The sequence below is a fragment of the Mus caroli genome, unplaced genomic scaffold (assembly GCF_978045245.1).
Source record: "Mus caroli unplaced genomic scaffold, Mus_caroli_1 scaffold_18, whole genome shotgun sequence".
Taxonomy (NCBI): domain Eukaryota; kingdom Metazoa; phylum Chordata; class Mammalia; order Rodentia; family Muridae; genus Mus; species Mus caroli.
Window position 1 is genome coordinate 10,068,744 of NW_028227273.1, and position 20,553 is coordinate 10,089,296.

General features: G+C 42.0%; 1 protein-coding gene across 2 annotated transcripts in view; it reads left to right on the plus strand.

Annotated features, from left to right (window-relative positions):
* Positions 1-20,553, plus strand: part of Lrpprc (leucine rich pentatricopeptide repeat containing) — an 83,701-nt gene that overhangs the window by 40,786 nt on the left and 22,362 nt on the right. For both annotated transcript variants that reach the window (XM_021186193.2, XM_085832957.1), the window contains exons 24-27: positions 7,564-7,688; positions 8,041-8,147; positions 16,236-16,304; positions 16,985-17,075. In XM_021186193.2, coding sequence (XP_021041852.1) covers positions 7,564-7,688; positions 8,041-8,147; positions 16,236-16,304; positions 16,985-17,075 — 392 coding nt within the window. The remainder of the gene's footprint in view (positions 1-7,563; positions 7,689-8,040; positions 8,148-16,235; positions 16,305-16,984; positions 17,076-20,553) is intronic.

Genomic DNA, 20,553 nt, shown 5'->3' on the forward strand with positions numbered 1-20,553 from the left:
GTTTCTCTTTATGGGAAATGAATTTTGTTGAGAAGGCAAGAGTTTCTGAGATTGGAATTTTTTCCTTTGCAAATGCCCTTGTTGGTTGGTGCCCAGTTTAAGGCGTTACTTGCAGAGCAAGTCAGTGTTTCTTCTAACAAGGAGAAAGAGCTGTAAGGTTGGCCAAGCACCCTTCTTTCCCTTCCTTCCCTTCCTTTCCTTCTAGATTTGTTTGAATTTCCTACTCCTTGCCTGTTTGCCATGTATTCCCTGGCTGAATGTAGTTTATAATCTGTTTATTTTGTGATTAAGATTTCCTAATTTTTCTGTGGTATTGTCCTGTCAGTGTTAGAGCAAAACTGCCTTTTATCTTTTAATTGTTCTCATTGCCTGTCATCATCTCTGTTAGTTTTAGTATTATTAGCTAGTATTGTGACTATATATGATAATGATAGTGTTGGGTTTAAAATATGGAACTGAAAATATCTTTTCTAACTAGTTTCCCATTAGAAAATGTATATCTGCACATTGGACCTGCACATACCCAAAAGAATTGCTTGGCCATCTGCTCATCAGCGTCCTCAGGCTAGATGCTATGCAGACCTTCACGTCACCTGTCGGGGGCATTCAAACAGTTGCTGCTACTGAGTTCTCCAACTCACTGCAACTTTAAATAGAAATCCTATAATTAATATGCTTCCTAGTGGATTTTCTTGATTGTTTAAAAGGCCCATCTCTGCAAATTGCTTGTGGAACTCTACCCGGGGATTTGAAAGAAATGGGCCCAGTGCCCAGAAGAGTTAGGCCCTCCTACACCACTGGGCAAAACCAAGTAACTAACAAAGAAACGAGGCCATGTTAGAAAAGTATCTTACAGACAGGGCCACTTTGAAGGCAGAGGAGACGTGAACGGTTTCCAAAGAGGTCTGCAGACGGGGCTCCCAAACCAAGGGGCAGTGTTCGGGTTGGCGCTTGCTCACAGCCATTAGGTGCTTGTCTCTGCCTCGTTTGGCTGTCTTTGAGGAAATCTAAGTCAGGACCTTTTTAAAATGGTAGATTTTACAGATACTTAGAGAAGTTATTCCCTTCTGTATTCACTTGTGTGAGGTTTTGTTTTTGTATTTTTCTGCTTCTCTCTCTCTCTCTCTCTCTCTCTGTGTGTTTACAGAGACAGTCTCCCTGACAAGGTCTTTCTGTTTGATCTGTCATACCAAAACCATTATGTTGACTGCCCTAGATTTGTAAAAATAATAAAAATGAAACAAAGGAAGCGTCATATTTAAAATACTACCCCCACTGTCCTCCTCCCCGTCCCCCCTCCGAAAAAAAAAAAAAAAAACGGAAAAACATCTCTGGTAGCTTTGCGTCAGGAAAAACTGGGATAAAATACTGACTTGGCAACTTTAGTTGAATTATGTTTTGCCTGACTGATAGAAGAAACCTAACTAACCCAGAATCATGACAAGTGCAGGACTAACTGTGCCGAGCCTCCCAGACAACCATAACTGTCTGATTTGATTCCATAGCATTCACTTTGTAGTAATATCATAGGATTAACGCTGCAGGTTATGAGCTCATCTGCAAAATGAGCTTTTATTCACACTCGGGATAAAATTATGAAAACAATTTCAGTACATCATTTTAAAGATCTTCCTTGTTTCATTTAAAGGCCAGTGTCTTTCCAGGATGTCACTGCAAAAGACTAAAGGGAACATCATTTTCATATTACAGTTCTGATGCAAGTCGTCAAGGGTCTGTCAACTTGCATGTTGAACTGACTTCAAATATTTGAATAAAATCCAGAGGAAACTATAGTATGTTAGTTTGTGTTATTTGTGTACTGTAGAAATAATACATTTTGTTACTATGCATCTGTCAAGGGAAGCCATAGGTTTATGTAATTATAAAGCATCCGGTAACTAAGCTGGTTTACATTGTCCACAGGATAATGTTAATGTTGCCCAGAAAGGGAAGGGGCTCAATGTTGGTGTGCTTCTTTCTTACTGTTGCCATCTGTAAGCCTTTATCTGTATCTATATCTGTATCTAATCTATATCTATATCTATATGTAGTCCAGATGAATGCTCCTGTAAATGCTCTGTGTTTTATTGTGAATTTTATATATTTTATTGCACTCCTTCTTGACTTAGGGAGATGACAGAGGTCCGCCGTTATTAAAGGGAAAGGAACTTGTTTTCAATGAGTTAAAACAGCGTCTGCATAGTCTTCCCGCTATAGTAAAGAAAACGAAATGAAGACGAGTGTGAGGTGCCTGCTCAGATCCTCCTGCGTCACACCAGCCGTTGGTTTTGTTGCGTGTGTAAAAGTGTCTGAGGCTGTTGCACTGGATTTTATGGGGACGGACGGATGACTAAAGTGCTGTGATTTCAGCTTTCCGTTAAGGAGTTTGTGTGTGCCGGTCTGTGCTGTAATCTAGAGATGAACAGATACTGTTTACTTCTTCCCAGAGCTTCTGCTAAGTTAATGTTAGAATCTCCCTAAGATGAACTGGTAAAAATGTGAATGTTGAAATGGTGTAGCCTGATTATATACATCTTACATAAATGAGAGGCGCGCTGTAAACTGCCGGCTGTTCGTGGTAAACACTCCCCTTCAATTTGAGCATCTTCATTTGTACTGGATACTTTTATTATATGTGGGAATGCTTGCCTTCCCGAGCAAAACTCTTTATATGTTGAAAGGAAATTAAGGAGGTTTGGCTCTTTTACTCCATTATTGCAATTAAGAATTTAGCATCATCAGTGCCAAAGGACAAAAAGTGTTTCATTTGCCCTAGGGGGACAGGACAGTGATAAGATGATTTTTCGTCAAGGATCATTGGGTCGTAATTAAGTTACATTCATGGCTATTGCTCTTTGAAGGATGATTGGTAAATGACAGGCTTCGTGGGCTTCTTACGGACAGTGTGCGGGAAGGGTTTCTCCCTCTGTCAGAAAATCCTGTTGAGCCTGATAATGTAAATGTGGCATTTTACTCTGAACAAAAGAGCAGGGAAATGAGCTATCTTGTCTAATCATTCAGTTGTTTAACACCGACTTCCAGTTTAGACTCAATTGGCTGGAAAGCACTTGACATGTGAAGTTAGTGCTGTTCCCAATGCGTGTTTGAGTAAATTTTAAAGTAAGTGACAGCTAAATTGTACCTAGGGAAATTACAAAGCCTTCAACACAGTTAATTTTTTGGGGAGAATTAGTTGTAATTGCAACACCAGTCTCCTTGAAGATTTCTCATTTATAGATGATGAACAGGAGAAAAACAAAACAAAAAACCCTCCATTTATTCGGCCCTTCAAGGTGCTGGTCCTGTTGACAGACCCGTTGTGTGAAGGCGACGGTGTCCTGACCGCTCTCCCCCATCCCAACCCTGGATGTTTATAGGGGTTTGGCCTTTTGCTTGTTTGTATGCGATGCCTCCCGTCTCCATCCTCATCTCCTTATCCCTGGTGAGTTCAGATTTGGGAGCTGGTCAGCCAGTAAGCTAAGCTCTTGAGGAAATTCAATAATCCTTTATACATGATGCTGAAGTACTGTATTCCAATTAAAAACAATTGTCATATTTTTTGTTGCTTCAATTATGTATCTACCTCAGATTTGAAATTTATTTCCTACAGATGTGTGAGGAGACCAAGTCAAGCTAACGATGTGAATTGGCAGTTGTCTTTTAGTTGTAGGAGGTCAGGATTGTGTGCAGCATGTGTGTGGTGTGTGGTAGCATCCTGAAGCCTTTCAGTGTTATCTCAGAGAGACCTTTCTGTGAGTGTGTGTGTGGCCAGCAAGCTTCTATGGGATTGCGGGCATGCTCTTTTGTTGTTGGTATTGTAGTCCACCTTAACTTCCTATTCAAAACTAAAATGGGCAACATTAGATCCACCATGCAAGCAAGTTTCACAGCCCTTTTAAAAGTTGTGTGAAGTGGTAAAATTAAATAGCTTATGTTAGTTTTTATGTGTAGTCATATTTTCTTAAAAATGAAATACAAACTCTAAAATAAATAGTGAGTGGGGACACCATGGTTAATAAAGACAAGGCTTTCGTAAGTTTTCAAATTACTTCTTAGATGTATGCATTCCTATTATGAATTTGTATGTACCCTGAAAATTTAGAAGTACAGAATCACGTTTTCTTTTATCTTTATTTCACATGATTTGATAACGCTTATAAGTATGCATTAGTCAAAACACTGCTGTTCAAAATTGCTCTTTATTAAACAATTTTAGTTCTAAGAATTATTTTATGTGGTCCCTCAAATACATATTTGAATAGAATTTCTAGTCTCTAGTCTTTAAAGATAGTGCAAGGGTGTGTGTGTGTGTGTGTGTGTGTGTGTGTGTGTGTGTGTGTGTGAGAGAGAGAGAGAGAGAGAGAGAGAGAGATCTGGTTTGTGAGAAAACAATGACTGGAATTTGTTTTTTGTGGAATAAACTTTACAATTGTATACAGAACCTTAGGGGCCCAACAGACTTGAAATAACAGACCAAATGTTTTGAATATAGATTTAACAGATTAAAAGTTCTTTTTCAAACAAGTATCATTTATTTTCCAGTCGTCATTTTTGATGTACCAAGTGAATAAAGCCATCATGGAGTACTTTGAGGTCACAGGGCTGGCGCTGTGCTGCCCCGCGCTGTGCTGCCCCGCGCTGTGCTGGGCTCTCACGTTGCGTCCAGGACGAGTTTTCTCCCCCTTTTCTTTCATTGTTTTGCTGCTCTGAGTGCTTTCACTCTGAAAGCATGGTGCTGCAGAGTGACGCATGACCCAGATGAGCTGGGACACAGTGGGCTTCCTTCTGTGCCGCTTGGACTGCACCCTTCAGTGAGGGTCAGAATCTGGAGTCCTGGGAATGGACACATTTTTCATTTCCATCACCTGTTTACAAACTCTACCAGGAAAAGATCAGGATGACGTAAAAGCCATGAGGAAGGCAAACTTAAGCGACACCAGCCACCTACGAGGTGCAAGCAGGAAGTAAGAGACAGTGAGGAAGCAAGCAGCCTCCAGTTACTTTATTTCTGTCTTCAGTCCAATTCGTAGGGAGTGTTTTGTAGATTAAATTATTCTGTCAGCAGCCTAAGGGGTGATAACATTGGCGTCTAAAGTTACTAACAAATATATGAATTATTTCCATTTTTCTGGTCTTGTCTTTTCTGTTGTTTGGAGCATGTATAATCGTTAGAAGCATATATTTGGAGACTAAGGACTATTAACATGTCGCTTTGACTGACAGAACAAATTATTCATTCATTTATTGATAGTTTTGACCTAATGTAGGGGAAATACAGTTGAGACAGTACTGTTCTAGTTTGAGAGTCAATCTGAAAAAGCAGATTTTGCCATTCAAAAAAAAAAAATGGTTCTCAGTTTTTCTCTTACAAATGTGCTCCTAGTTTTCTGTGAAGGGGAAAGTAGAAAGGCAATAACTGAGCCTGTGTCTAAAGCCGAGGGAAATCCTGATCATCTGAAGCTTTATAGCATCTGTAGGAGCTCCTATAGCATCCCCTTCATATGACAGTAATCTAGCCTGCAACATCGACTTTCAGTTTTGAAATTAACCTGCAATTTAGTCTTCACCCCAAATGACAAAAATTCAAATGACTCGGTGGGGTGCCAGAAGATGCACTGTAAACAGGGCATGGTGCTGTAGGCAGACCTCCCTTTACTGTGGGCTTGTCTCTCAACGTGTCAGCACCTCACAGGGAACACGTTGTCTGTGTACTCTCCTTCCTGTAGTTAAAAATCGTTATTCTACATAAAATAGGAATCTAATCCAGGGCAACATAACATTTGTGTGCTGGACAAAATGTAAGGCTTTTAGCGGTAAATTATAAAAAGCCTTCTTTTGTGTGTGAGAGACTACACTGTCCAGAGGAGTGTCTCCGGGTGTCGCTGTATCTTGAACTGTGCTTTAAAAATATATTTCATCCTCTCTCTTTTTAAAAAAAATACTATTTTTAATGACTTCTTTATTTTTATTTTATGTGTGTTGGTGTATGTCTGTGTGGAGGCTTCATGTCCCCTGGAACTGGAGTTCTGACAGCTGTGAGCTGCCATGTGGTGCTGGGAAGTGAAGCGACTACCCTTTAAGTGCTATGCCATTGCTCCAGCCCCGGGTTCTCTCTCTCTTCTTGTTTTTAATGTGAAGTCTCTTATAACAAATGAGTGCCCTGCAGGCCTTGGTGATTTCCCAGTGTCTGTGTAGTGAAGTGCCTAGGCTGAGAACAGGAGGCCCTGGAATGTGCCTCCAGTGCCTCCAGTACTGCCATCTGCTTACTCTGTTCTTCAGGCAAAGCCGTGACTCTAGAGGCCTCATTGGCTCTTCTCTAAAAAAAAAAAAGAGCTGGGCGGTGGTGGCGCACACCTTTAATCCCAGCACTCGGGAGGCAGAGGCAGGCGGATTTCTGAGTTCGAGGCCAGCCTGGTCTACAAAGTGAGTTCCAGGACAGCCAGAGCTATACAGAGACACCCTGTCTCAAAAATACGAGAGAGAGAAAGAGAGAGAGAGAGAGAGAGAGAGAGAGAGAGAGAGAGAGAGAGAGAGAGAGAGAGGAAGGAGGAGGAGAAGAAAGAAAGAAAGAAAGAAAGAAAGAAAGAAAGAAAGAAAGAAAGAAAGAAAGAAAGGAAGAAAATGAAGAGGCCCAACCATGAGAATTATATTTGATGTCTCTATGGTTGTTCCGGGGCCCTTCTTCACACTGTCACTTGTCCTTTCAAAGGAAAATAAAAAGTACTTTTGAAAGACCCACAGGGCTGGAGAGATGGCTCAGCCATTAAGAATACTGACTGCTGTTCCAAAGGTCCTGAGTTCAAATCCCAGCAACCACATGGTGGCTCACAACCATCTGTAATGAGATCTGACGCCTTCTTCTGGGTTATCTGAAGACAGCTATAGTGTACTTATATATAATAATAAATAAATCTTTTTTTAAAAAAAAAGGGAAGAACCCCAACACTCTTCAGAAACTCTGACTTATTAAGTACGACATATAAAGGTACCATGACTTAAAAGGAAGCAGTTTTTCAAGTTTACCTGCTAAAGACACAGTGTTAGAATGGAATAGCTCACTGCAGGATGAGAATACCCTAGTTTGAGGACTCTATCCTACTCTCCTGTTACGGCTTTTGGTGAAAAATACTATGATAGCATTGCTAAGTGTTTACACATGCCTGAGAGTTTCCAGTCTGAAACTGGACGGTCACCAAGGTCCCTGAAGTAATAGGGAAGGAAATGGGACAGCCGTAGTCCTTGCTTTTAGAACTAGCAGCCTGATACCAATTTATTATATACATTGTATATAGAATAAGGTTAGAGAACGACTTTCTTTTTTCGACCTTCCTCCCCCATCCAAACACTATTTCGGAGGCAGAGGAATAGAAGACCAAGCAGGGAAAGTGGGGAGCTGTTACTGAACAGGCACTACAGAAAGGCTTGCTCTGGGTTGTCTACTTGAAAATGGGGGTTTTATATCTTAGTAAGTTTAGTTGCTGACAGGTTCTTTGCTCTGTTGTTTCTGAGAGCCTAAACTGAATTTGATAAATTTTTTTCTTCATTGTCAATTTATTTTTCAAGGGATGACTTACCTGCTGCTCTTGAAGCCAGCATTACCTGCCATAAAAAATATAAAGTGTTACCCAGGATCCATGATGTCTTGTGTAAGCTAGTAGAGAAAGGCGAGACCGATTTAATCCAGAAAGGTTAGTGACTGTCAATATCTTTAATCTGAATGCTGAGATGTGAAAGGAAAGTCTAAGACTAGAAAGACACCTCCAGAGAAGCTGTTTTACTTCTAGGTATTGAAGAAACCTCTGGTTTTCGGTGTCTTGTTGGTGATGTGTCTGTATGAATACATAATTTACCTTTTCATGGTTCTCTTAAGTGTGTAATGCCATCAGTGAGTGCTAGCAGATAAAGGACTCTGTAAATTAGACGAAACTACAATCTACTAGCCTCGGTGTTTGTTCTTTTTCACCTGTCTAAATTGTGTGGTACTTACTATACTGTCTTACGTTTTCCTGTGGTGTGTGTGTTTCCTTCGCTGCTGTCCAGCAATGGACTTTGTGAGCCAAGAACAAGGGGAGATGACGATGCTCTACGACCTCTTCTTTGCTTTCCTGCAGACGGGGAATTACAAAGAAGCCAAGAAGATCATTGAGGTATGGGTTTTAACTTCGCTATTCTGATGTACAGCTATTTAGACTCTTAATTAGAATACATTTTAAAATTTTAACCTTTAATTATCCTTGTTCTTATTCATGTTAATCGAATTCAGTCCCAATAATAATAGGAAGCTGGCTCGGCCAGCTTTATTGAATATAATTACAGTTCAGAAAAGGCAGTCTGGTTGTATATTGAATTTGTTTCCTCACTTTGCTAAATTCACTGTTATATATCAAAATGATATTTGCATATTAAATCTTGAATTGTAAAACAATTAAATTAAACTGGTTTTCCTGGGTGTAAAGTTGCTAATCCTCTTTGCAAAAGAGTTCTTTGTTCTTAAAAGCAGGAAAATTCAATTTACTGCAGACCAGGCTCAGATTTATTCGTAATGCTTGTCTACAAGGTAATCAACCAAACACGCACTGTCTGCAGTGGCGGGCATTTCATTTACATTGTCTTTCTTCCTTTTTTTTTTTCCTCTGTCCCTACCATGGTAAGCAGCTTATAGGAAATAGGTGACAAACCTGGCCTCTTTAGGATTAGTATATTTTATCTAGGCTTTACTGAAGTGTTTCTTACTGGAATTCATAAGTTAAAGGCTAATGTGAAGTCTGTCCACCTGGTGGTTAATTTCATTATCAAGCAGTCCCGTGTCTATAAGAGAACACTCTACTGGAAGTTGCCATGGTGCAGCAGGAATGGCGCCGTGTCACTGAAACTTGAACAACTCAGGAATTATGTGGTTCCAGTCACCCTTTGCTGCTGCCTCTCTCAAAGTGTCCAGGCTTCCAGGTTGGCGCTTGGTCTCCTAATTTGTACAGAAACAGAAACTTCAGTTCCTGCTTGTGGAACTGAGGGTGTAGATCAGGACCCAGAACAGCATTCCTGTAGCTTCAGTTTTCTTTTGTTTTTTTGGTTTTTGGTTTTTGGTTTTTGGGGGTTTTGTTGTTGTTGTTTTCCAGACGGTGTCTCACTATGTAGCTCTGGCTCCTAGAACTTCACCTCCCAAGTGCTGGGATTAAAGGCATGGCCCTCCATGCCTGGCTTCCATCTTCAGATGTTTTCAAAGCAGAGAACACTGTGGAACAGTTGCAGTGTGAGGAACTCTTCTTGCCCACCGAGGCTTGATTGCCACTGGTGGATCCTGAATAGGGAAGCGGAGCAGGAGAGCCAGGCGGCTGAGAGGCCCCAGGCTCAGTGAGCCGAGTAAGAACAGACCCTCTGGGAGGCAGCGTCAGTAAGACAGTTCATTTTAATGGGAGGCAAAGGCTATTTAAACCTTTGCGAGAGTTACTTGGGTCTGTTAGGGTGAGTGTATGTCATTGGCCAGTGCCAGGGCATACCTTATTTGCATGAGGCGGAATTCTAGATGCTGCTGGACATGACCTTATAAGAGGAAATGAAGTTTAACCTACCTTTATCTAGTGGGGCAAAGGTAGGGCAAAGGGCAGGGTGCCCTGGGACGTGCGGGCCTTCGGTTGTGTGGTATCAGTCCTGCTCCATCGATCTCAGGATGAGATTTCCGGGCTTTGGACCCTACCCACTCTTGCTCTAAGCCTGCTCCCCGGCCCCACAGGAGATTGTGACATTCAGAACTCTTTTTCTCTTTTTCTGTCTACATCGCTGTCAGTATCTTAGATGGTGCTTGGAAAACTCAGTCTAGAAAGTGGTTCAGCAGCTCTAAAGGGAATGCTTTGTCTGTGGCACCGTGTCTCTGGGCCACTAACTGAGGACATCTGTGCCCTCTCTGTAGGGGAAGCAGAACCCTGCCAGAGGAATGCGAGCCAGTTTCCTTTTGGCATCTATTAAACTTTGCTAAGCTGTTTTGTCTGTAAGAGGGAATGTAATATCTGTCTCTAAGACTCAATCACATAATGTGTGCAAAGCAGCTTGCGCATTTCCTGGATTATGGTGAGTGAGCAGTAATTGTAATTCTCTCTGCCCCTCAAAGGTAGGGATTGTTTCTCTTCTTTATTCTACATGATTTTAGTGTGAGGCTTTATGTGAGGTACACAGATGTCACATGAATGGCAGGAGAAGGCTAGCGTTTAGTATTTTAGTATTTGCCCAGGTCAGTGCACGTCTATAGAGTTGTGCACTGGATGAAAAAATTCTGTCTCGGGAGGGGTTAAGGAGATGATTCAGTGGATAAAGTGCTTTCCCTGCAAACATGGAGACCTGAATTCATATCCCAGCACGCGTGTGAAAGCCTGTTCCATCTGCCTGGGACTCTGTAGTTAGAAGGCTGAGAGAGGCAGGAGCAGCCACTCTAGCTATCAGTGACTTCCAGGTTCAGAGAGAGATGTGGTCCTAACAAATAAGGGGACATCTGGAGTCAGCCTCCGGCCTCCACACATACAAGCCTAGGCATCCACACTTAGATTAAACACACACATGTGTGCATGCACAGAAAAATTAAAAATAACTGTAGAACCACTGTAATGGCAGCAACAAGAAGAGATTGGGGGGGGGGGTAAGTGAGAGTCTATAAAGGTCTGTCCCATTGCCAAGACTGTAGGACAGGTCTTTGTTTTTATTGTTTTGTGGCTAATGGAGGTTAAGTTATGGTGAGAATTTCTAACACTTTGTTACTAAAGCTAAAGCGACAAAAGATATAAGTAAGATTGAATTTATGAATAATATACCAGTTTGTTTATAAAGTGTCTGGTGTGTACACACACATGCTATGTGCTGTGTGGTCTTTTAACACAGGCTTGTATTTCTACACACAGGTCAGGAGGGTGAACTAGAGCTGGTTGTTAACATAGCTTAGATACTTTCTAAGTTTTTACAGTGAGTAGTTTTTGAAAATTGTGTTTTTCAAGGGGAAAAGGATGAGAAAGAGTGGAGTAGGAAGAGTCTTAGGAGCCGAAGTAAGGCTCCTTGAACAGATCTGAGAGAGAGAGAGAGACAGAGACAGAGAGAGACAGAGAGAAAGAGACACGTTCCTGTCTACAGAAGGGAAGTCTTCACTGACTTGAGGGATGGGGAAGTCTGAGCGTGTAGGACAGCCATCCCTCACCCTGTGGTGTGGAGCAAATGGTGCTGTTTAAACGTGGATGAGCTTAGGGTGTAGATAGAGGGTACTTAAAGAAGGAAGCTCTCCCTTTGTTCTGAAAGGGACTCTTGGGCAGGGTAAATTGATTCCAGATGTTAGAAACCCTCGGGGCTAGAATAAGGAGATGGGGCTAATTCAAAGAGTAATAGATTCTGGATGTACACAAAAGGATTCTGGGTAGGTTATGGGGGCGGGGCAGCTGAGACTGTGAAATTAATGAGGATCTCAGGGTTCTGGGCATAGGGCTTTTTTCTTGATAATACTCAAGAGTAATGACATAGAAGGTCACGTGAATTAACAGAGGCTTACTCAGTATATATATATATATATATATATATATATATATATATATCCGCCTGTGAGTGGTAGGCATGCCTTGGCCGTCATCTGAAACCTCTTGCTAAGGTGACTGATAGCATCTAAGCGCTTCTCATCTTGACCAGTTTCTCTCTTTCCTTCTTAACAAATACTGATCATGTCTTATGGTCTCATCAGTGAGATGGGCCTTTAAAAATATATTGCTATCAGGAATATATTGTGTGGAAAAGGGCTATTTCAGAGTGGATCTTCCTAAGGAATTGGTGTCTAGGGGAGAAGTAAAAGATGAATTGGGAACTGACACCATAAAGCAATTAATTCAGGCCACGTAGGTCAACAGCACAAAGACCCTGAGGAAGGACAGCGCTTCCTCTGGGTTGTACCTCATAGAACAACACAAGCAGTGTGATGTCAGCCTTGGACGACCATGCTTCTCAGGTCAACACCTACTCAGTGCCCTTCCCTGTGCTGGGCTCCCGTCCCCCTAGCAGTGTATTCTCTACAGACTCCACTTCCAGCACATGGCACGTTCTGGAATGAACTGCACCATTGAGAACGGTTAACACTTCCTTGCTCTGTCAAGAAGGTAAAGGCTGTGAGGTATATTCTACACCTTGCTCCAATGTTCAGTCATACTCCCAGCCCCACCCTATCCCACCCCAACCCCCAAATATAGAACCAAGTATAAATTACAGTTCTTATTTTAAAATATGTCAACTGTAAAGACTTAATTCGAATACTTACTCATCTAGTCATTTTTGTGAGCCTTCTGTACTTTTAATTCAATGGCTTTCTTTCATTTGTCCATAGCTGGAATTAACGGACTCATGTATCTTACTTAATGCTTCACTGGAATCAGCAGCTCATTTCCCCGCGTGAAGCTCTTTAGAGGCTTCTCTAAGAGTTGGCGTGACCACACTGCTCCACTGTTGAGAGGAAAGGCATCTGGTTTATTTCTCGCTCGAGAAGCATTTCCACTCTGACTTGAGTCGTCACCTTCGTTCATGTCTTCACATTCATCTTTGGTTTTTGGACCATTTTCTTTAGGTGGTTTTTTGGTAGTGAGTTAATTAAGAGAGATATGTCTGTATAGATGAACCCCCCCCCCCACACACACACACACACACCTCCTTTCTGGCTCAATATGCTAGAGATTTGAGTAGAAAACAGGTCTCTAAGTTTTAGCCTAGAATTCCTATTTAAAAATTATGGTCAAATAAGATGGTATTTCTCTGTAAAGAAAAAACAAAATGTTACTTCATTCTTTTAGAGTTTGAGTACTTCATTTACCTTCTAATACAGTCATAATTACAGAGCATAAAATAAAATGTGTTTTGTGTGATCCACTTTATTTCAAGACTGTAAATTAAATTCAGGAAGAGATGACATGTAGAAGTAGGGAAGGCTAACTAATGATATGAAATTTTACCTAGCTCTTAAGGTTTTCTGTGAGAAGTCTGCCATTTCACTTCATCCCAAGTCCCTAGTGGTCAGTTGTCACTGCTTGACCATGGGTCAAGGCTGCAAAGCTGTGGTCACAGATGAGCATTCAACTTAACTCTACCCTCTCCCTGAGACTCAGACCTGCGTCACCAGCTAGACAGTGTGACATGCTAAGTGACAGTCAGGCACATCTTCACATGAGCCTCACAAACAACTCTGAGAAACAGGACAAAGAAATTAAGGTTCAGAGTGTAGGTTGTAGAGTCAGGGCCTGGCAGCCATGACTTTTGCAATCAGGACAGTTCCCATTTCCCAGGCCATCTTCAGTATGGCCCCCATCTTCACGCTCTGTAGACACCGCTTACCACCAAATTAAAAAAGCAACCTTCTCTTACTTTGTGTCCCCCTCTTCGAAGTCAGTGTACTATCCTGTGCAAGGGAAGACTCTCATTTTGATGGTGTCAAAGTTAACACTAGAACTTTGGAGTCTAGGGCCATTCTTGTTACTGTTTGTTGTCTACTTGACGAACATAAAATTGTATCCCCTTGCCTTCCTTAATTAGAGTTCAATTCTGTATGCACTGTGCTAAGGTGGTGGTGTATCTGGCTCTCAGATGTATGTCTGTTCCCCTGACATGTAGTTGGAAGTTTCCTTTAGTATTGACTTCCATTAATCCCTGTGAAAAGGACCACTGCTGTTGATAATAGACTGTCCATTTGACTTGCTCAGCAGCATGTTGCTCTTTTATATACCTGATCTTTAAATGCATCTCTGAAGGTTCTAGAGACAGGGACCAATGCTAAGAGACTCACTGAGTGATGTGGTGCCACTGTCCCCTGTGCCCAGCCCACCTGGAGGGATGCGGAGGTGAAGTGGCCTCTAGAAGAACCTGGTGCACATCTCTTGCTTTCTATTGCACTCGCAAATGGAGTATGGTTTATTGACATTGCGGTTTGTTTGGGTTTTTTCCCACGGTTTCATTAGTATTGGCAAGAAAGGAAAAATTTACTGTTTGAGTCAAATTTAAGTTTCTATAAAGTAAGGTTTGGAACACAGTAGAGACATTTTCATGTCCTTTCTCTTGGAAAACATTTTATATTTATCTTTATTAATATACATAGATGTTAACTGAGCCCATAAAGTTATGGAAGGAAGTTATTGAGTAATGAAAGTATTTTAACTTTCTGCCTATGCATTTGAGCTAAGTATTGCATTAGAACTGCAGAAAGCTGTGCTCTGCAATGCAGTAACTTGGGCACAAACAAACATGGCAGTCATTCTAACTATTTAGCCTTTCTGCCCATTAAATAAGTTATATGTAAGGAAAATGAGAAAGAACTAGGAGTCACCTTGTTATTTTGATGTGCATTAGCTGGCCTTTGATGTGTTTCTATTGCATTTTTTATTGCTGCTTTCAACTGCAGTGTTTAAAATTCAGTAAGATGCTCGGAGGTAAGCCAGAGCATCGCCGTCCCAGAGGCCTAGGAGATTTAGTTAATCTGACCTAGATGTTCTTTTGATGATTGAGATTTATATACGAAAACAGTTCTCAATTTCAAAATGAAGCATAGGGGAGACCTGGTGTATAAGTCAGCTGTCCTGCCAGCAATGAGGATTAATCAGCCCCAAACAGGAAGAGTTACCGTGGAGCTGTGCTGTTCAGGTCTTAAGGATTTGGATCTGTAATCACACTGGAAGTTGTAAGTAAATGTAGCTCTTGGATTTTGCCGTGTTCTAAAGAGGATTATTTGTTCTTTTTCAAGGGCTCTCTATCTACATTGATGTTGATTTCATACCCACTATGATGTATGTGGCAAAGTAGATATGAGGGAGTTCTTGGATACAGTCTAGATGTAGAGGTTAACATCTAGTATATTTTAAGATAAGATCAATTTACTCTGCATTTGATTTTATACCCCAGAATATAGATACTTGCATGGCTAAAATGAGCGCTCACAATTTAAACTCTACAGTTTTCTGTCTTGCTACCCAAGCTAAAAGGTGGTACTGTCTTCATTAACATTGTGCAGTGTGTTTGTTTTTAACTAGACTTACTGGAGCGCAGAGTGTAGTGGAGCACTCCTGTAATCCAGCTACTGTAGGATGCAGCTGAGGTAGGTCAACCAGGGCAACATAGCAATACCCCATCTCTGAAAATCCCAGAATTCCTGGAGCTTATACATAAGCCCTGGCACTCTGGGGACACCTGGCCTCATGCGCAGCAGTGGCGAGCAGGCCGGGGACATCCTCTGACTTGGCCTGCAGCCCGGGCAGATGAGAATGTGCGTGTCTCATCGTGATGCTGTGGTTGAAGTGTGGTGTTCCATGGTGAAACCTCTTACAGATGATGCAAATGCTATCATAACAGGTACAAATCCTTGGAATGATGGGGTTTGTCTTTTATTCCAGTATCCAACATTGTGAAACATGGGCTTGAAGCCAGAGTTATTGACTAAACCTTTAGAATTTCTGACTGACCATATAATTAACATGCATCTCAACTATTAAAATGAATCAAGATAAACTAATGTTAAGTATTTAACTGACTTTAGATTCTAAGCAACACATCCAGTGATTGGTAAATCACTTTTCTTTCCCTTCAATTGAGCCTCATTAATTTAGGCAGAGTACTTTTATCAAAGTATGTTTCTTCTAAAATTGAAAGCTGCTGGTTTTTATTAAGATTAAAATTTGTTTATGATTCTACTTGGCAAATTAGTAAGTCGTATCTACTGAGCCTGTTGGGATGTTGTAGTGAATGGGTGGAAGGCGGGGCACTTGGTCATGTGTTGTGGGATGAGCATGCATGTGCAGGGATGAGTTTATCTTTACATATTCTGGGGTTGATTTAGTTATTCTTCCTGAACTAAATAAAATGCAGTCATTTTATTATTTAAAGATTTTTTTTTTTTTTTTTTGGAATGACATGTAAGGCCCTGCGTTTAATTCCCAGTACTAAAACAAACAAAAAAAAAAAAAACAAAAGACCATAAAACAAAAAGATTATGGAATGACTGTTGAGCTATGAAGCAGCAGGTTGGAATCAGCAAAGTCTTTAGATAAGTGGTGAATGTGGTCTGCTGGGTGTTCGGGGCTCACCTCCTTAAATGCCTGTGGTAACTGGGGTTACGTTGTAAGGACTTTTGGGTTAGTTGGTTTTGTTTTGTTTTTTTTAGCAAATATGTGTGACAGTGAATTAATTAGAGGGAATATACTACCTTCAAGGGCAAACTGAGCTGAGTCTTACATGTTGTCTTACAGACTCCAGGCATTAGAGCTCGGCCTGCAAGACTCCAGTGGTTTTGTGATAGATGCATTGCCACTAATCAGGTTGGTATTTGATTTCTGATGTCTGAAGCACTAACACTCAGGAACATGTGAGTGAGTATCATAAGCCTTTGAGGAGTTTACGAGCGGCCCTTGTGGACACCATGTTCCCTCAGTGCTTCTCCAAATAAGTGCTCTCCTGCTTTATGGCCCCAGGGGACATTAGAAGTCCTAAGAGTGCTGGTCGGGGCCCTGGGAGTTTTCACCTGCCCTTCCTCTGCTAGTGTGAGCAAGCTGGCCGTGCCTGTGTTGTGTGAAGAGTGAGAGGCGTGTGCTGTCAGGAAGGGGCCTTCTCTCGGCTCCCTCCATCATTCATTCTCAGTGCACAGGGGCAAAGGCCAGGGACAAGGTTGCCTCACCTGTGTGCTCCTGGTTGTTCTGCCTCAGATTCTGTGTCTCCAAGGTGCTCTCTAAAGGGTCTTCTCAGGCTGTGGGTGCTTTGTTCTGTAAACTCCTGTTACTGTGGTCAGATATTCACAGCATAATGATCTGTTGTTCTAACCACTTGTCCGTGTGCAGCTCTGTGGATTAAGTAGGCACCCCCTGCCACTGTGCCTGACCCTGAGTCTCTTGGTAAAGTTAACCCATCCTCTGGCGACGCTCACCCAGCGGGTCATTGGCCGCTTGTGTAACTGTAAAATACACTTCTTCCAGGGTGTAACCAATCTCATCATCTTTTGAAGGTTGAAACTCTTGAGAAGATGGTAGAGCTGACTGAGAAGCTGTTTGAATGTGACAGGGACCAGATGTACTACAACTTACTGAAGCTATACAGTAAGTGACGCGCCTCGCCTGCTTGCACTCCGGCCTGCAGAGGCCACAGCGGGGAAGGAATGTTGGGCTTGGAAGAAGTCTAGGGATTGTCAGTTGTGGAGTCTTCCACAGAGGCCAGAGGGAAGGCTAGCTGAGCCACCCTGCGGAGTTTTAAGTTGTGTCATTAGAAGCTGCTGTGTGATGTCCACAAAGCTGACCTCCTTGCTGTGGTAATGAGGGGTGAACCAGCCTCCGCTCAGTCATTTTCTTGGCGTGCTCCTGGAGCCCACACCTACATGTGACACCGTGTGATGAAGATCTGCTATACTCGTCCATGCCTACAGGCCTGAGATCTCTGTGCACCCTGACACATCCTGCATGTGTGAGCAAGGGATGGGACACACACTGGGATTGGGAAGTCTGTAGGAAAAGCAAGCTGTCTTTTTGATAGTTTTAAATTCTTGAAAATGAGGGCATTGTAACAGTCACTTGTGGAAAGCTAAGTTGTGCTCAGGGTTAAGTGGTATCTTGATTGGGAGCCCAACCAGTTCATAAAACGATTCTACTTCTCTTTAGGGTTTCATGAACCGTGTAGGAAGAAGCCATTGGCTCACCCTGTGTTCTGTGCTAGGCCTGAGAGACCAAACTAAAATGAAGTTACTCAGACTGATGGTCCATGGTACCAAATCAACTGTACCTCACACTCTCGGATGCACCCATGCACGCTTGCGCGCGCGCACACACACACACACACACACACACACACACACACACACACACAGACATGGAGAGGAGGACGGCAGGCTGTGGGCCTGGGAGGCTGTCCTTCTCTTTAACCGTTAGGACGAGGGTTTGAGCTGCCTGCTCTGAGGTTTGTTTTCTTTGGTTGGTTGGTTTTGTGTGTGGTTCTTTTCTGTCTGTAAAGCCAACTTTCACTCATATTTAACATACACACAAATGTTTTCTAAATCTTTTAAGCCAACTCAGAAAGAACTCAAAGCCACAGTTCTTAGGAGGATCTTTTGAGAAACTTTCTTTTCTGTTTTCTGTAAATCCTGAAGTAGCTTCCTCGGTCCCTCCTAGAGTGGCTAATTATAACATGCTCACAGGTGGATCTTTTAGGAACATGTACACCTGTGTGAAAACTACCATTTAATATGAGCATATTACACTTTTTATTCAAGTACATATTATAATGTTTTTCTCCATTTTAATCATCTGTAAGTACTAATAAACTGGTTGGCTATCTTAGAATTTATTTTACCGATCCCGTTTCTGTGAATAGATTCTAGTTTTCCATGTACCAAATCTTGGTTCACACCCTTAATTTCCACTTGACTGACTTCCTGGTATTTCTTAAGGTGGAAGAGTGGAGTGGTGGGAATTTCATTGTTACAGGCAAATGATGCTGAGGTCTGTTTATGCAGCCCATACATGGACCCGTTCTTGTGATAGTGCGTAGCCAGTGACGTTGGTTTACCCTTTGCTTTTCTAGTTAGAGATGGCTCTGTCTCCCTGTGTTTTGTTACAGTGGCTTCACATCATCACACAGTGAATAAAGGTGATAATGACATGTTCTCTTTGGAACATGTTTCAGTGGAAGTTTCCCTAATGGCATTATTGGCTCCAAGTCTGACACTTTCTGACTTTGAAGAGACTTGAGTTTGTATGTGGTGTGTTTCTTTTCTTTTGCTACTATATTCAGACAAGTCTCAGTCTAAAACCTGGGCTTCCCTGGAACCTCCAGAGTCACCTTTGACAGCTCTGCGTCTTGAGTACTGGGATCAGAGACTTGCACCACCAAGCTCCGCATCACTGCTTTCGCCACCTTTGACTTGGCGTTTTGCATAGGAAATGCCTCATGGCAGCCTTTTTAGTTTTACAGCCCTGATGTCTTATCCTACTTCAAGTTATTTATGGTTTTTGCATCCAGTGCATATAGGCATATTCCATGCTGTGTGGCCTTTCTCTCTTCAATTATTACACTAGTAAAAGTGGCTATATTCTAGGCACTAAGAATTCACACAGCATAGTAGTTTGCTGGCTGAGTGTGAAACTGTCACCGTGTGTTCCACGCACTTCCCTTCACTTACTGTTTCAGCTGCATTTGGTTTGATTGTTCTGAGTTCTACATTGAGTATTCTACAGTCTGGCTTTTTTTGTTTGTTGTTGGGTTTTTTTTGTTGTTGTTGTTTTTTAAGCTAATGATATGAAACAATTAGTAAGTTTTTGGTGTCCTTGAAACCTCCAAAGTTGATTTTTTTTTTCTTAATGAATTTATGGGTTTTAAAAAACTGTTTTGTTTTAGTTATTTTCAATACTCAAATTATCCAGTCCTTGGCCAGCAGGAGCCTCCTCCTTTTAAAGCTCCTGTGTCATCTGACATACCCAGGGTTCAGGCTGATGGCACATGATTCCTGCCCTAGACCTGAGGCCTTCATTTGATAAGGGAGTGGCGCTTAGATAACAGAACTGCAGGGGGGGGGGGGGAGGGGTGGAGGTAGCTCTGTTCTGTCAGCAATACTGGAACAGTTGTTGGCCTTAGAGGTAAAACCCAGGACTAGAGTTCTTCATTTCCTAGTTTGGTGCCTCAGAAACACCCAGGTCCCCAGGAATGTGGCCCCACGACTCTGTCTATTCTCAGAAAGTTCTAGAAGAACAGCATGTGCTGTCAGTCGGGCATCTCTCAAGCACCCCCACAAGCTCCTTCCATTTTTGTTTTGTTGTTGGTTTTTTTGAGACAGTCTTTGTGTGTAGCCCTGGCTGTCCTGGAACTCACTCTGTAGACCAGGCTGGCCTTAAACTCAGAGATCTGCCTGCCTCTGCTTCCAGGCACTGGAATTAAAGGTGTGCACAGCTGAGTGTGAAACTGTCACTGTGTGTTCCGTGCACAGACCCCCTGCTCAAAGATGTCCTTGGCAGCTCAGTGTCCAGCTTAGACCTTTTGCCTTTGAAACAAGGATAAAGTTAGGGTTCTTGGTCCTCAGAGACTAGAGTATAGCTAGTGTAAATCATCCACTCAACTCCTCTTCATGGCTTAGAGTGCTTGTGTGGGCTTTAAAGCGAGCCATGGTCCAAGGATGCTGGACTGTCACCTCAGAGCCTCCCCACAAGCGAACTGCTTCAGGTGCTTCCTCCCACACAGTAAAGATTCTTGGGCTTGGATTGTTTTTGTGATCAAGTTTATATTTTAAAGTATTTATAATAATTAGGTTTTATATTGTAGGAGGACATTTTAATAAAGGTAAGGTATAGATAACTTACAAGAATATTGCTTTTGGATCGGGCATGATGGCATTCACTTGGGAGGCAGAAGCAGGTAGATCTCTATGAGTTCGAGGCCAGCCTACAGAGTGAGTTCCAGGACAGCCAGGGCAGTTACACAAAAAAACTCTGTCTTGACCTTACCTTCAAAAGGAATATTGCTTTAAAAGCTGACTATAAGTGTAAGGTTTATGTTGGTTAGATTGACTTTATTATCAACTATTTATAAAATCAC